This window comes from Arachis ipaensis, chromosome B08 (genome assembly GCF_000816755.2).
Source record: "Arachis ipaensis cultivar K30076 chromosome B08, Araip1.1, whole genome shotgun sequence".
NCBI classification, from domain to species: Eukaryota; Viridiplantae; Streptophyta; class Magnoliopsida; order Fabales; family Fabaceae; genus Arachis; species Arachis ipaensis.
In genome coordinates this window covers 107,407,321-107,424,201 of record NC_029792.2, presented here as the reverse complement: position 1 = coordinate 107,424,201, position 16,881 = coordinate 107,407,321, and the positions used below count along the sequence as shown (strand labels likewise).

Genomic DNA, 16,881 nt, shown 5'->3' with positions numbered 1-16,881 from the left:
ATTTTACCTATTTTTTTTTATCTAAAATCTAAAATCTAATAATAATAATAATAAATTTTTTTTTCTTATGAATTAGCATCCTCTTCAGTTATCCTTTGAACCATTGAAGAATCTCTCTCTAACTTCCTTCCCTAATATATTTAGATTCCGTTATGTACTTCTGTCTAAAATATATGTCTTATTAGGGCTTTAAAAAAGAAAAGCATGCATCACTATGAAGTCACCACAATCATGTGTCATTAGTACGATGGTTTAGAAAGCCTCTCTTTATCAATTGCAACTGTACACTATAATTGGCCTTCTTGATTATATACTACTATTGGAAACGTTTCAAGTGCTCCAGGGTGTTTTTCTAAAGATCAGTATGCCAAGTACGGTTATGTTGCAAGTTTTATTTTGTCTTAGAGTGATGCAGGAAATGACCAGTTTGTCCTTGGAAAGTGAATGAAAAGGACAATAAGGGGCAGCTGCTATGCGAGACGGAGAGAGAGAAAAATTTTAAATTCTCGAGTTCTTCTACCGTTCCTCCGACTTCCTCTTCAACTCCTACTCCTGGCGTTCCCCCTGATCCTGCTGGTGGTGATCTAAAAAAGTGATTTTTGGCTATCGGGGCCCGGCTTGTGGGCCCCTCTTTTTTGAACTCTTTATATTTATTTGTTGGTGTTTTGAAAAATTTTTTGGCCTTTTAAGGTCGTAAACAAAACAGTAATGCCCCTTTTTAATAGGGGTTTAATTTATCGTTAGATAAATATCCTTTTTGGATAAGGGTTTTGAGTTACCTTATGCGCGCATGCTTTTCGTGGTTCCTTTGACTCTTTGATCTTTTCTGGAAAAAATCTTTTCTTTGGGATTTGCCTGCTTTTCTGAATTTCCTTGATTCTCAAGGCAGCCTTTTTCTTAGTTTTTCCTTATCTCTTTTGGTATTCCTAGTACTCAATTTTGTTTTATTGAGTTTTTCGTGACTTAGGCTACTTTTGCGATTCATTTTTAATTTTACTCGGTTTCGCATTCCGCCCTGTGGGTCGGACTGCTCCCGAGTTTATCATGATCGACTTCTATAGCCTCTTTACACCGACATGTACCTCGTCGTTTTATCCTGACGACCATCTAGGTCGGTTCATGGGATTTTTACGTTTTGTCGAGCTTAAATCGGCGCGTTTCGTAGAAAGAAAATGACATAAGTCATAAGCTAGTCCACATCATCACACCGTAGTGGATATTATGGACTTTTTCCATACCTATGAACTTGACAATGAAAAAACAGGTTAACGGTCCACCATGCACCCATTTATCTCATTTTCACAACATTCCTCTCTCCCATAATCTCATTCCTTTATATATTTTATATTATATCTTAATGGTTCAGAGGCATGGCGCACTAGACTTCCAATATAGTACAATGCCTCACCTGAAATGCTTCCTATACTATTTTTTAATAAATTCCTTATTCCTAATTTTTTTTTAAATTCTAAAATGTATATCAATATCTTTCCAAGATAATCCGAATATAAAATACCAAATAAGTCTCTTAATTTACACTAGGGTATTGCCCATTTTCTCACAATTATGCATTCAACTACTGTATTGAAAGACTATGGTAACCAATCATAAATTTAAAATAATAGATCTAATTGGCACTATATCCCCATCTTATAAGTGGCATCACAAATTTGTTATATATACTTAATCCATATATACCTTTAGCATAATGTTCCCAAAATTCAATGCGAACAACTTTGCCATGGGAGAAATCATGTCATCTGAATCTTCTAACTGCAATCAATAAAACACCAATTGCATTGATGCTGTTCTCTCTCTCGATCTCTGCCATATAATGAGCATGAGTAGCATGATAACTTTCTCTGTTAGAACAGCTACGGTGCATGACTAAAAACAACTCTATAAATACAATAAGTGAGTGGTTCCTTTTTCGGTGGCGAATTAATTATATTAGAAGACAAAATAATTCAAAGATGAAGCTTTTCAGTTATAGAGCTTTTTCGCTGGTATGGTTTCTTGTTTTCATGGTAGCATTGGTAGTAGTGGCACAAGTGGATAGCACTTCATGCACAAGCACATTCTTCTCGGCGCTTGTGCAGCTGATTCCTTGCAGGGCAGCGGTTGCTCCGTTCAGCCCAATTCCACCAAGCGAGTCGTGCTGCAATGCCCTTAGAGCTCTTGGCCAACCATGCTTGTGTGTTCTTGTCAACGGCCCTCCAATTTCAGGTGTTGACCGTAACATGGCCTCACAGCTACCAGAGAAGTGTACTACAAACTTTGAACCATGTACTACTTCTTTCTCTCTACCATTTCTTCTTGACAAATGTTCAATTTAACTCTTAAAGTGTGATTTTAAAGATGCCACAAATCTATTTTGTCATTCAATATCTCAATTTGTTCCTTAAAAGATGAATCACACCTCAAACTCAATTGATAGATGATATATGAATCAATATTAAATAAAAAAAAAGTAAATTTATTTCTAAAAGTCAAACTATAGAAATTATTTGATACGAAGAAATTTTTCATAAGTTATACGTGTAATTTCATACATAAAATTTTTAAAAATAATTTTATTTTGAATTTGATGATAAGTTGTTAGAAGTGTGTCTCATTCAGCATCGCCATCCTCACATAAATCCAAAACTGGCTGGCTTATATAGTGTGCCATTGAAACAATGATTAATATTCTTTATTTTTTGCAGGTGTCATTATATGAGATGAAGTTAGAGCGCGAAGCTAAGTTACAATTAGAAATAAGTGTTATTAATTGAAGTGTGATTTATATATTGCAGGTCACAGTAAGATTACATTATCATTAGTAGATGACATTAATATTCAATCTATATGTAATTTTTAATTGTTCTCAATTTCAATAGTAAATTGTTAAATTAATAAAACATGCAATTGCCGTATGAAAAGCAATCAATTCTCCAGTATGATAGACCAAAGAATTTTAAAAATGTTTCTAAATAAAAATTTCATATAAATTAGAAAGTGTAAAAATGGAAAGATTTGCCTATTATATATGTCCTGCTCAACTAGAATGAAAGGAACTAACCTTGTCAGAAATGGAAGTAGGATAAACTATAAACCACTTTATTGCTATATGAATGTGACGTACCCACAGTAAACTAGGATGAAATATGAAAGTTAAAATACGAAATCTTCTATAATTGCTTTGACAAAATGAAACTCTTCAACGATTCCTCGAACGTGAGATTATGGGTAGCCAACGACTCCACGAACGATATATTATGGGTAGCCAGCATCTAAAATCAAGCCATAAATCAAATCATGGTCAAGCTTAAGTTCATTAAAATATAACTACAAATTTTCAAATCTACACCCAGCACGCACTAATCTATGCTTCAAGAAAGAGAAATATGTCATAATGATCCAGTTGCCGAAGGGGCACATATATAAAAGCACAACCAAGTTAGGGAAGTATCACACATCTTTAATCTAGTTCAAATGCTTTGGATCTTTGGACATACCTCAAGCATCCCGACACACCACAGAAAAACCACATAAATTCTCTTGTTAAACAAAAGAAGTCTAGATAATCAACATTCTTTTCGGCCAACATTTTAAAAAATTAGCTAGTTTTATAATAAAATGCTGAACAAAAATAAAATTTCAAAATTATTGAAAAAAATATCTAAAACTTAACAGAAAAACATCCAAAATTATAGAAAAAAAAGCTAAAATTTAACAAAAAAAACCATCTAATATCGTTGAAAAAAACATTAAAAATCTAACAAAACAAAAAATCTAAAATCATAGAAAAAAAAACAACCAAAACCTTTAAAATTTAAATATCCAAAATTTAGAAGTATTGTTTGTTTTTTACTTTTTAATGTACATTTGCCGAAAAACATAAAAACCTCTAAAATTCAAACATCTAAAATGCAGATATAAGAAACATCTGAATGATACATTTTTTTTAGTAGTTTGCTATTATTTATTTTTTATTGTACATTTCCAAAAAAATTCTCAAAACCTCTAAAATTTAAAAATTTGAAATCTAAGTATAACAAACATCCAAAAATGATGTTTTTTTTGTTACCATAATTAAAAGAGTTATTGTGTTCAGATTTAGGATGTCTTTCGGCTAGGTTTTAGATGTTCTTTTATAATAATTTTAAATGTTTACTTTTATTATGTTTTGAATATTTTTTTTGTCCAATTTTAAATATTCTTTTTACAATAATCTTAAATATTTGTTTTTTTATTTGATTTTAGATTTTTTTTATATTAAATTTTAAATTTTTTTTTTACCTAGCATGATTGTAAAACAAAAATTTTAATGTGGTAACAGAAACAAAAATGGTAACAGATGACTCCATGATCTACTCAATACAAAAGGCTCCTGAAGAAAAGAGCAACAAACGTAAAAGTGGTAATATTTTTATTCCAATTGAAGAACTATCTCGTTGGCGTATAGCCCCGGATTCAAAGATGAGTAAAGTTTTCTTGACTTGCACCCATTCTTATAGGGTTTTATTTACAGACTAGATTACTATGGTCTACATGTGCTTCAAGAGCTTGTATTATAATTCAATTGAAATTGTGAACATCACTTGTTATGGAAAAAAATGATATAATATTATATTACTACATACAATCAAAAGTGGATGGGATCAAAAAATACCAATCCTTAATTCTCCTACAAAACTTAAACGGCAGGTTGCTTCCCCGCCTAGTTGAGCATGATTTGTTAATAAATGACTAATTTTAACTCTGCAGAAGTTTCATCCAGAAGCAGAAGCAGCTCTCTCTTTGTTATCGAATTCCCCTTGCTCTTCCTTGGCAAATTCCTCAATCAATTCCCGTTGTCTCTCTGTCAGGTTTCTGCAATCATAAGGAAGGTATTTACAGTAAAATAAACTTGTATCACCTGGGCCTAGGAGGCTTTCGTTCTTCGGAAGAAGATTTAACAGTTTATAAACTACACCGAGCAACATCAAATATAACACTCACGCTGGGATGCCGACGTTAAAATGAACATATTGATCCCCAAATGTATAAGAATTCCGGGACTTGATCCCTGAAGCGAACAAAACGGGTTAATAAATAATAAAAATAATGAAGAGACCATGAATTTTAATATCTAAGAAACAGTTATGGAATTTCAACATCTTCAACCAACACTTCCTTAATATGTCTCAATTTGCATAAATGATATCCAATTGCTTACCTTTCTTTTTTAGAACCACCTTTTGACCAGGTTGGGTACCAGGACGAACCTGCAAAGCATGGCCAGTCATTCAAGCTTCAGTTAGCAAAACAAAAATGATATAAGAGATGAAATTATAATGGCAACACAAACCTTAAGAACAACATCTCCAGTGAGTGTTGGAACATGGATGGTTCCACCCAAAATTGCCTGAAAAAAGTATTTTTTGTTAGTGTTAAATCATGAGTGTAATAGTACAAAATGCAATGACAGAAGCGAACTACAAGTATATTTGAGATCCAAAATATGGCAAGACAAATCAACAACAGAAGACCCAAGATCAGCCACAAACACCAAGACAAACCATACGAATATCATAACATTTACCAAAATCAGACACATTCATGATTGACAGAATCCCAAGTCCCCAAATCCTATTACAGGTCAATAGCCTAAAAGACAAAACCAGGAATTTCTGAATGACTTTAATTTAAACCAAAGAATTGAGATTATTTCTTCTGAATTTTTTTGTTAATAGCCATTTCATGATTTCTATAAATATCAAAGAAACAATCACATATCTACATTTCTTTTGGGTCATTTCTCTTCCCCAAAACAGGGTCCTTCCCGCTATCAAATAAAATCTTGAAGCATAAGACCAAGCTCAGATTTAGTAGCAGCTATATTTAATACTGAAACTAGCAAAGGAACAATATAAAAATGATTTTACGTATAACTTGTTTGTATTGAAAATCAACAAGTTTTCAAGTTGATCAAACAGACAACGTTTGTCAATTATGTATGAATTTGTCACACAATGGACTTTCTAGATTATGCGGCTTAGCAGGCCGTCATAGAATAAGCATTCCTTGCCTATTTTCTGCAGAAGAAAGAAGGGGAAGAAAAAGGGTGCACAAATGCAAACCTCAGATTGGCAGGCAAGGGAAGGGAAACTATCCTTTACATGGGGAATGGTGAGTTTATAAAAATATTGAAGAAATCGGACTGTGGCAAGGATCATTCCCCTTTTATCTTTGTTCAGGCACCTTGTTCCCAGAAAATTGGAGATTGCCTATGGAAAAATAATTCTAAAGTCTAGCCATTTCCTATTTCAATCCAAAAAATTAAACTTTCTATAAAGGTTATATAGATCTTGATACTTAACTCTAAAAATTTCACATTATTTCCTTATCAAAATTCAAACACAGGGAAGCTGACCTTTTCCCATCCCTTTGTTTCTATTCCCTTATCTCTAAAACCTCCAAACATATACAAGGGCAACACACTTATGGTTGAGCATCAGGAACTCAAGTCTCGCATTCAGTGGAAGAATACAGATGAAATTTGAAGCACAACAGTTTATTATGCACTTCTTCAAGAACACAAATGTTATTCTTTGCTGTAATAGTGTTGGGAGAAAATAATCTAACACAGAACCAATTGATCACTTTTGTAAAGGAAGCAAACCATATTTCACATACTAAAATCACAAAATATGTCAGTCAATGAATGCTCCCTGATAGTTACAAATTTAATTAATTCCTCTCACAAAATAATAATGATAATAATAAATAAATAAATAAATTCATATTATGGAAATCTTAATTGATATTTCCTAAAATGGATCACAATTAGGTGAAAAAATATTCCCTGCAACCTGATAGGTGAACAAACCATTACACCTGATCCTAAAATATAACATGTCTACGGAGGAGAAAAACAAAATCATCCAAGAGAAAAAAAAATAATAGAAGAAAAGCATATTAGAAAGGGGCATCTTATTCAAAAATTTTGTAAACTGAAGAACCAACCAATTTGCTCCCCATTTACTACAAACTAAAACCACTACTTAAATACACGCATAAGTTAATTGATGCAAAACCTCAACCATAAATTGGCACCGCATTTGTATTTTAAGGCGCATTACCTGAGTAATACTTAAAACAGCATTTACATGAATATCAGATCCTTCTCGACGAAAGACAGGATCTTCTCGGACCTGCAAGTAGTAAAAGAGAGAAAAAAATATTGGCTTTATAAAGAGATATTAAAGGAAAAGAACACTGTTCTTCAAGCCATTTAAGTTCTGAGTTGAGTTTTGGAAGGGAACAGAGGGAAAGGGAAGGCTTGTAAATTTTACACCACAAGCCCTCCATTTCCCTTCCCATCCCTCCAAACTCCCAACTCACAAAAAAACCCCTCAAGAGAATGAGTCTTTTACCTTGAGAGTAACATAAAGATCACCAGGGTGATCCCCATCAGGATCTACACCACCACTTCTACATATTTTTAGAGTTTCATTGTTGTCCATCCCTGCAAATGTATAAATATGTAGAACCTTCACCTTTTCATATAAGAACTAAGGAAAATGAATCAACAAGAATGAAATGCATCATTGCATCGTGAATAGCATCTACTCATGACTGTCCATTTACCAGCATCTATGGCAGACTTGATTTTAATAGAAAGGCATGATAAAATCCACATTTATCCAGATTATTCCAAACTATGTTCTAAATTTTTAAACTTTACTATGCTAAAAATTAATAGTTACTTTTCTGTGTATATGTTAATTTTAATATTATCTCATATAATTGATTTGATCTCTTCACACCAAAATTTAAGCTGAACAGCATGAAGTAATATGTAATGGAGTGATCTTTCATCCTTCCTATAAATATATATATTAACAATCATGCATTAGGATAAACTTCAAAAAATTGTCTAGATAGAAATAGAATAAGAGGTAGAGTGACATACATTGATAGGTAATTGACTATAAATTATGAACCTCAGTAGACAGTGAGACTATAATACAAGTGGCTAGAACAATTAAGAGGAGAATCCCAAGAATGAGAGAAGCTTTTTCATTTGACATTGTAACTTACTAACTTTGTATGCCAAAGGAACAGGATTTACTTAACTAAATCCAAAACTTCCAAACAATAATGCTTACCAGGCGCAATATCCAATTTGACGGACTTTGTTCCTTTAATTACTTTTGCACCTTTGCATGACTTGCAGAAATTCTGATGCCAATATGAAAACAAGATTTTAATAATTTTTCCAGAAAACAACTAATGCAGCATGTGGTAAACTTAGTGTGATTCATCACATGATTTATTGATAAAATTAAGGAGGAACTATAAGAAAATAAGATCAACTATAAGCAAGTTACATGAATCACAGCTAAGTACATCATATCTGAACCGTTAGATACTACAATGTACTAAAAGTAATAGAATTGATCTAAACACATTGTTTACATCATACCTTTACAATTTTGCCCATTCCCTTACATGTACCACATGTTTTCTCCATCCTAAATATGCCAGCTTGTACATATGTCTGGACATGCATATCGAAACAATCAGTTTAACAGGAAATTATTTAAACTTATAACATGATTGAAGAAGGTTACATTCAAATTTCAAAATGGTACATACCATTCCTGTCCCTTTACAGCGTTTACAAGTTTCAGGTTTTGTACCAGGAGGAACACCACTCCCACCTGCAAATGTTGAGAGAATCTGTGACAAGTGCACTAGCTTTACAAACTATGGTGGTGAATAAAGTGGTTACAAGGGGGAAAAAATTCCTGTATAAAAATTAGTGTGCTGATGCACATACCACAAGTTTGGCAACGCACATCTGTTTGATATGTAATAGTTTTGGTACATCCCATGACTGCTTCCATAAATGATAATTCCACAAAAGTCTGAATAAAAAGAAAAAAATAAAATAATAAAAAAAAAACACATTTGGACGCATTTCCTCAAGAAATTCCTTAGCATATAATAAAGACATCCAAATATGAAGAAAAACAGAACCTTGACATCCTCTCCACCAATATTCTGATGAAAAAAGTTCTTGACAAAATCCTGATCACAAGTCATCATTGACAAAATTGCAAGAGAATTAAACGAAACCAAATTAGATATCAAACATGGGGTATATAAATAATTCAGAGATATTTATATTTCTTTAATGATTGGTTAAAATGAGGGGAGAAACTAATAACGAATTACATGATCACGGAATATCTGCTCAAACGGATTAAATCCACTGCTATCTCCAAAACCAGTGCTTTGTTGGTTTACATAAGCATCATGACCAACCTACATAATGAGATTTAAAGCATATAAATAAGAGACAATAACAATACTCTGAAAAGAGACATGTGAATTGTTTCCCCACCATCCCAACCATCTGTTTTGTCAAATATCTATACATCAATACATGAGCTTCTTGTGCACCACAGAACACCCCAGTATTTCTTTGTAATACTAATACTGTTATTACTCAACAAAAATCAATAATATATCCTACAGTTTTTCCCAATACGGTATATGATTCAAAAAAAGTTCAAAGGAGCCAAAAGAGATATCTGGAAAGAAGTAATACCTCATCATACTGTTGACGCTTCTCTTCATCCTTCAAAACCTAACGAATTGCCAAAAGAAGGGAAGCAAAGGTCAGGAAATTAGTTCTCATTTCATTAGTCATGTGATCAAAAACTCTGTAGTCAGGATGATAACAAGAAATTTAAAAAAAAAAAAAAGGTAAACCTCATATGCCATTGAAACTTCTTGAAACTTCTTTTCAGCTTCAGGATCATCTTTGTTTGTGTCCGGATGAAGCTTCTTTGCAAGCTGCAGAACATGAGGAGAATTCAAGACACAGCAGAAATAAAGGTAAAATGATGAAATTTTTCAAGACAAATAATTCATGCTTATCGAACATGCTTGAAGAATTGATGTAAAGAGAAAAGGAAAGGTGAAGGGAACCAAAATATCATTCACAAACTGACAATAGTATTGCCATAGAACATGAGCAGATATTAAAAGAGTACATGGCGGAGCATATTCTGACAAAGAAATCATAAATATAAATAGACTGTAAAATTTAGACATCAAAAAGTGAAAAGCATATATGCATAATTGCATATTATAAAATAGATAAGTGAGTGCATACTTAACAAAATGCATGAGCAACATGACAAACAAATTTCACTATTATTTTCAAGTGGTGCCCCTAGGGAGATGGCTCAAGTATCTACTTAGGGCCCATTAGATAACTCTCTTAGGATAAAAACACAAAAACACCAAGAAACATAAATCTGTTTGGAAAAGGAGACAAACATATAAATAAACAAAAGGTCTCAGGTGTGGGACAAAATATTCCCAATTCTCTGTCCACCAAAAGACTAGGGACAGTAGGAACAAAAACAAAGACAACTTTTCTTCTATCTTGTCTCCTGTCTGTATATTTTAGGATTGGAGTTGTCATTAATTGAATAGAAGGGAAAGGGGAAGAATAGAGTTATATATCATTGGTTGTCCCAGCTTTTAAATGAGTAGAATTCAATAGGGTATAGTTTTATTTTCCAACTTTTATATGTATTTTTATGTATCAATGAAGATTAAAGAGTAAAATTGAATAGCTAACAACATCCAGTCTCCTCTTGACCCCCAGACTTGGGGTTACCAAAATTACTGTTCCCAGTGGCTTGGGACCTATTCCTAACCCTCTCAACACCTTCCTTTCCCTTGCATAAAATATCTCCCAAATGCATCTAGAGCCTATAGACAATGAACAGTTTCCTTAACACATGGAGAAGACATGAAATTGACAAACATAAACCCAAAAAGAAGGCATGATCCCACTTGACCAGGATACGCGTCTGAAACTTTTAGCTCGGAAATAGGCTACATGTTTGTTTAAAAAACAAAATTCATATTCTGCTATCTAGATACATTTATATTCACATTGGTAAAGCAAAACCTACCCCATAGTATGCTTTCTTTACTTCAGAAGCACTTGCATTCCTACTGACACCAAGAATATCGTAATAGTCTCTTGCCAATGAAGCTGTAAAGGAGTGAGGGAAAACGGAATGTAAATAAGTGATGGGGAAAGAAGAAAATGCATACTTCAGGCTCCTTCCATTTTAGAGCATAACACCACTGAAGAGTGAAAATTCAAATGCAAAATAAAATCCATTAATTTGCAAAATTAGAAAAAGTAATTTCCAAGTTTTTTCCCCTTGTAATTATTCCATTAAGAATTAAAAAAAAGTCAATCATAATCTAACAATTAGTACCCGTGCCATGAATGGTCCTAGATGTTCCCCAATATTTATTTGCTGCTCCCAGTGGCAACCAGTTCTTCAAATTAAAACCACCTGCAGCTGCAATTAGAAAAGGAAACGAAAGCTCAGAAAAAACAAAAAATATCTCACATTGCTTCCCAAAAAAAAAACGAAACAGAACCCTTAATTCAACGTTAAACAAACCAAGAGAAACAGTCATTGGACCAGAAATGACAATAAACTTTACTGCACAACCAAATAACAAAATCACAATAAACTTTGCGTTAACAGGAACCGTTTGGAGGATAACTTGCGATGACTCTAGATGGATTGCAAAGTCCTGAATTCAGTGTCCTATAACTCCTTTGGAACACTGTCCCATATATCTGGGAATCGAGGAGAAGAGAAAGTGTGCATACGGGTTCTTTTGCCGAGAGACGGCGACGAGAAACCAAGCGGAGGAGCCTGGCGCCATTGGAGCGTACCATTGGGAAGCTCTACACGGGTTGTAATCGGGAAATGGTTAAAGGTTCAGAACGAGGGTTTGGGTTTTGTGGTAAGTTTCAATGGCCCAAAACCCCGTCGATAAACCCTAATTCCGAAGTGGAAGCTTCTAGTGTAAGAGATTTTGAGGGTGTGCAGGTGTGAAGAAAATAAAAGTAAGAGAAAGGGACAAATAGTTCCTAACCTTTTGTCTCGCGGATATTTTTATTTTTGATCATTGAAAAATATTTTTAAGTCTTTGACCTTCATAAAATTTGGATGGATCAGTTCTTGACGGAGGCATTTGGATGGCATTTGGACGGAGGGACTGATCCATCCAAGTTTTGTGAAGGTCAGGAACTTAAGTATTTTTCAATAGTCAGGAATATCCGTAGGATAAAAGGTTAGGGATCTATTTGTCATTTTCTCTAAAAGTAAAAGACCAATTCGGTCCAATTCTCTTTCCAGAATGACAACGGGATCATGGATTTTTTTTTCTAAATAAATAAAATAAGTGTTTTAATTAACGAAATATAAATTTTGGAGCGATTTTATCAAAAATATCGTATCTTTTATCTTATTTACGGTATAAATGAAATAAAATAACACATATCTGACACATTATAAACAACATAAGAAAAATAAATACATATATATATATATATAGCCTTCAGTCAAATCATTTAAATTTCTTTTTTTAGCCTTTTCTTTCACTTTATCATTTTCTAATCATATTTTCTTTTTTTAGCCTTTTCTTTCACTTTATCATTTTCTAATCATATTTTCGAATTATTTGAAGAATATGGCCCAGTATTAACGCGATTTGGCACATTGTAGGGACTTCCGACTTTAAAGTTAGTATTGTTTTTCGTTTTATGATTATATTAAAGCATGTGTTATCATAATTAGGGGTACTTTTATGGAGGCAACATGCAGTATATGTTAGGCTAATGAATATGGATATGTTTGGCAAACACGTTGAAGAGAAAAGAAGTCTGTTTGAGCTTTTTAAAAGTTTTACTTTAATGTTTGGCAATTTTTATTTTTCTGAACGCATTCTGCCAGTGAACGCACGTTCAGGAGAAGCTAAGATTTGTAGCTTCTGCGTTTCACGTTCATGGTTGTTATTACCCTTACAAAATTAGGTAAAAAATTTATTTTTTTTTACTAACTCTACCCTTTATTTTCTTCTATAAAAATAATACCAGTAACTATTACTTCTTTGTAGTTCTTCCTACTTCTTCACAATTTTTCGTTCCAATTTTTTTTTCATCAAAATCATTCAAATTTGTTTCAATCACTAGCAAATTGAATATTTTAATTTTTTATTATTTTTAGTACTCATTTTCATATTTCAACTTTTATGTTTTTTATTGTATTTTTTATTTATATTTTTTATTATATTTTTATTTATATAATAAATATTTTTATATTATTTGTGTAATATTCTTATTTCTCATGTTATGTTTTTATATGAGTTTTTTTATCATTTATTATATTATTTTTTATATGTATATTTTTTATGAAATCTTTTTTTTTTATTTTTGTTTGGCTTTGTTCATATGATTTTTTATTTACTTTATTGTATTTCTTTTATTCATATAATAAATGTTGTTGACTTTTTCTTATTTTTTATAATGCTCTAATTTTTCAGATATTTTATTGATTTTTATGATATTTTTATTATTTTTTCATATGAATTTTTTTTCTATCCTTTAGTGCATTGTATTTATGTTGTGTATGAAATTTTTTTATTTTTTATTTGATTTTATTCATATGAATTTTATTTATTTTTTATTGTATTTTTTTGTTCATATGATATATGTGGTTGATTTTATAAAATTTTTATTATTTCTTATTTGTATATTTTTGTTTCTATTCTTTGATGTACTCTAATTTTATTTTGTATTAATTTTTTTTTATTCTGACTTTGTAAAATTTGTAACTGTAATTATTATATACTACGTTTATTATTAAAAATTTTTTATAATATAAATTATGATCCTATAAAAAAGGACAAAATAAATAAAAAATTAATTATAAGTAACAATAGAGCCATAAATAATGAAAATTTATAATCCAAAATAATACTAAATTAAAGAGTACTGACAACACTAGAAAAATTATATAATATTTTCTTTTTGTCTGACATTATAAAATTTATAGTACTCTCTTTTATATTTTTAGTTTTTATTGTTTATTTTATTTATATGATAAATATTTTTTATATTATTTTTTATAGTGTTCTGATTTTGCATGTATGTAAAAAAAATTATTTAAATTGATGTCTCTTTTAGTAATTTTTCATCTAAAAGGGATTTTAAGTAGTATAATTCAAACAACATTTATTTTATTATAATCAATTTTGATATAAAAATTGCCAAACATAAATCACGTTAACCCAAACTTACTTTTCATCAAAATTAATTTTACAAAATCAATTTTATGCAAACTCCCAGTTTGCAAACCGTCATTCAAACACACGTTAGGATTGGTTTAAATGCTAAGATATGATGTTAGGCATACTTTAAAATAGATGTTAGTTAAATATTGGTTAAGGCTAATTTTTCTTTAGTCTAAGTTATTATTAAGCATATGTTTATTAATTTAGTTATTAATTAAGGTTATTAACAATTTGTAATAAGCCTAATTAAGTAGCAAAATGTTTATGTTTGTATTTACTAAATATCAAAGTAAATTATTTTTTGTTAATTTTTTTTTGTTACTTAAACTAAGTTATCAAGTTGATGGTGTAGTTGTTGGTTATTCAAGTAAATGTTTTCACTTAATCTACTATATATAGAAGATGTGAAATGAATTTTGTTATTCATTATTTAGCTAAATAATTTGATGAGTTTGGAAAACTCTAAATTAAAATTAGTGATGATTAAATATTATTAATAGAATTAATTGTAAAATTATTAATTTGAGCTTAAATTCCAATTTCCTAATTAATAATTTTGATTACCTGCAGATTGTGTCTTGGGCCAAAAAGAAAAGAAAAATATAGCAAGCCCAATGAAATATAATTTTCAGCATTGATGCAAAAGTATTTTATGATGGCTGAAATAATGTTTTGTTAATTGGGCCAGAATCTAGACAACCAAGCCCAATACAATCAGCCTTGTTCAAGAAAATGTTTAAATTGTTAGTGTGAAAGTTGGGCCAAATTCAATTATTATTAGCCCAAATCTATTTTGAAGAAGAGATCCACTAAGCTTGGTTCAAATTGGAAAAATGAGAAAGAGGGAACCATGCATGCTTCCACGGATCCCATTCCCTTCTTATGGTGGATTTCAAAGTTATTAAACTTGCTTTAATTACATTGGAACCATGAGAGAGAAAATAGCAATTGATTTAATTGCTATCATTAGTGCTACACGCTACTCAGCAAAGAGAAAGTGGGAAACTTAATTCATTTTATCAATTCCATTGATTATTGTTCAAATTTCTCTCTCTTCTCTCTCTTTTCTCCTCTAGCTTCGGTCACTTCACAGTAACTATGGAAGAAATTTTAAGCTATCAAAAGAAGGTGGAAGAAGCTAGTGTCATGGCCATTGTGATGATGGCGGTAAGAAAAAAAAATCTTTGGTATGGAGTGGCTAAGATTTTTACCACAAAAGGTAAGATGTGGTGAAGTAATCTCAAGCCTTCCATAACCAAAAATGGAAGAAGATCAATTTGGTCAGAGGAAGAAGATCCTTGGAGGGATGGCTTGTCTCTGCTTTTGCTCAACCACTACAGGAGGTAGCCATTGTAGCTACGTGGTGGATGAGACAGAAGTTGGAGTAGATGAAGCTGTCATCATCAAGAACTCATCAAGGGCTAGGAATCCTTCTTGGAGTGCAAGTCAAGATGGAAGGCTCGAATTGATAAAGCTTGGTGCAAAGGGAAGACACAGAGGTAATTGCATGTTGGGTTTTACATTCGGTCTCCTCTCCTCTCTCTCTCTCTGGCCGAACCGATTTTTGTTTGAAGAAGAAGAAGTTTAGCTTGGTTCAACAGTTTCAACCGTGGAAGCTTCCCCTTCTATAAATAAGGGAGAACAGCCAGGGCTTGAAGCAAGGAGTGAGAGTGTAAGGCATAGAGTTCTCATAGCTACCTAAGCTAACAGAAGTTCTTCTCCTTCAATGTTCTTCATTTTGTATTTTTCTGTTTAATTTTGTCTGTCTTGAGTCTCATGGAAAAAGGCAAACAATGAGGTTTGTAAGAAAAAGCCATAAAGCGGAAAAAGGCAGAGAGTGCAAAATTAAAAGAAAAAAGCCATAGATGTCCTTAGAGGTCCTTTGTACATCTGTGTTGTATTTCATGATTCTGTGGGAATCCCCTAGCAAGTTGGGTTAGTACTTAGCAGTTGAAAGCTTGGCTGTGACCAAGTCAAATTCAGGATTGGGGTTTAGATTCTGGACTTGTTCTGGATAGGAAGGATAGTTCCTAGGGAGAATTGGTGTATGTAATCATGAAGATTATAGTGAAATTTCATCATTATTGTGATGAAGACTGGATGTAGGCTACATTGCACTTGGCAGCTGAACCAGAATATTTTGTGGTGTGATTCTCTCTCTTTCTTCTACTCCATTTCTGTTTCTGCTGCATAGGAGATAAAACTGAAAAATATCTCGTGCCGGGTTACGAGATAAAAAGAAAAAATCTCGTGGCTGGGAACGAGACAAAAATCAAAAAGTCTCCAGAAGTTGTTTCCAAGACCAGCAAGTTTTAAGAAGCGAAAAAAAGGGGCTAAGATTCAACCCCCCTTCTCTTAGCCACTGAAAACCATCAATTGGTATCAGAGCTTGGTCTCAAAGAGATCAAGCTTTGCAGCTTGGAGAAAAGATCCAGATGGCAGAGAACAGTGGCTCAAACTTGGTGTCCTATAATCTGACAGAATGACAGTCAAGCAACAGACCTCCTCTCTTCAATGAGAAGAACTATACCTATTGGAAGGAGAGAATGAAGATTTTTATGCAAGCTGTAGATTACAGACTATGGAAGATTATCCTGGAGGGTTCTCAATATCCAACCACCACAAGTGCTGAAGGAGTAGTCTCCCTTAAACCAGAAGTCAGTTGGACCGAAGAAGACAGAAAGAAGGTGTAACTCAATGCCAAGGCTATCAACTTGCTCAACT

The 16,881-nt window shown here is 32.3% G+C and overlaps 2 protein-coding genes across 3 annotated transcripts; one reads left to right on the top strand and one right to left on the bottom strand.

Annotated features, from left to right (window-relative positions):
- LOC107612442 (putative lipid-transfer protein DIR1) lies at positions 1,833–2,925 on the top strand. Its single transcript, XM_016314142.2, has 2 exons — positions 1,833–2,286; positions 2,706–2,925. The coding sequence occupies exons 1-2, from the start codon at positions 1,884–1,886 to the stop codon at positions 2,717–2,719; spliced, it is 417 nt and encodes a 138-aa protein (XP_016169628.1). The 5' UTR covers positions 1,833–1,883; the 3' UTR covers positions 2,720–2,925.
- LOC107613601 (chaperone protein dnaJ GFA2, mitochondrial) lies at positions 4,391–11,950 on the bottom strand. Of its 2 annotated transcripts, XM_016315678.2 has the most exons (18): positions 11,690–11,950; positions 11,566–11,656; positions 11,283–11,369; positions 10,968–11,050; positions 9,748–9,831; positions 9,584–9,622; positions 9,208–9,297; positions 9,010–9,060; positions 8,810–8,897; positions 8,626–8,690; positions 8,453–8,527; positions 8,136–8,208; positions 7,401–7,492; positions 7,107–7,178; positions 5,333–5,389; positions 5,201–5,249; positions 4,984–5,050; positions 4,391–4,854 (listed from the first exon to the last, which is right to left on the bottom strand). In XM_016315678.2, exons 1-18 carry the CDS (start codon positions 11,756–11,758, stop codon positions 4,755–4,757), a joined length of 1,332 nt encoding a protein of 443 aa, XP_016171164.1. In that variant the 5' UTR covers positions 11,759–11,950; the 3' UTR covers positions 4,391–4,754. The 2 variants fall into 2 exon arrangements, 1 of the variants encoding a protein (XP_016171164.1); XR_002352824.1 differs by lacking the exons at positions 4,391–4,854; positions 4,984–5,050 and adding an exon at positions 6,398–6,551 and having other exon boundaries at positions 5,206–5,249.

Bases quoted from the DNA above. Each gene is read 5' to 3' on its own strand.
- LOC107612442 (XM_016314142.2), top strand. From the start codon at position 1,884: ATGACTAAAAACAACTCTATAAATACAATAAGTGAGTGGTTCCTTTTT.
- LOC107613601 (XM_016315678.2), bottom strand. From the start codon at position 11,758: ATGGTACGCTCCAATGGCGCCAGGCTCCTCCGCTTGGTTTCTCGTCGC. The intron at 9,298-9,583 runs GTATTACTTCTT...CTCATTATGTAG, and splicing joins AGCGTCAACAGTATGATGAG to GTTGGTCATGATGCTTATGT. The intron at 8,691-8,809 runs GTATGTGCATCA...CAACATTTGCAG, and splicing joins TGTGCGTTGCCAAACTTGTG to GTGGGAGTGGTGTTCCTCCT.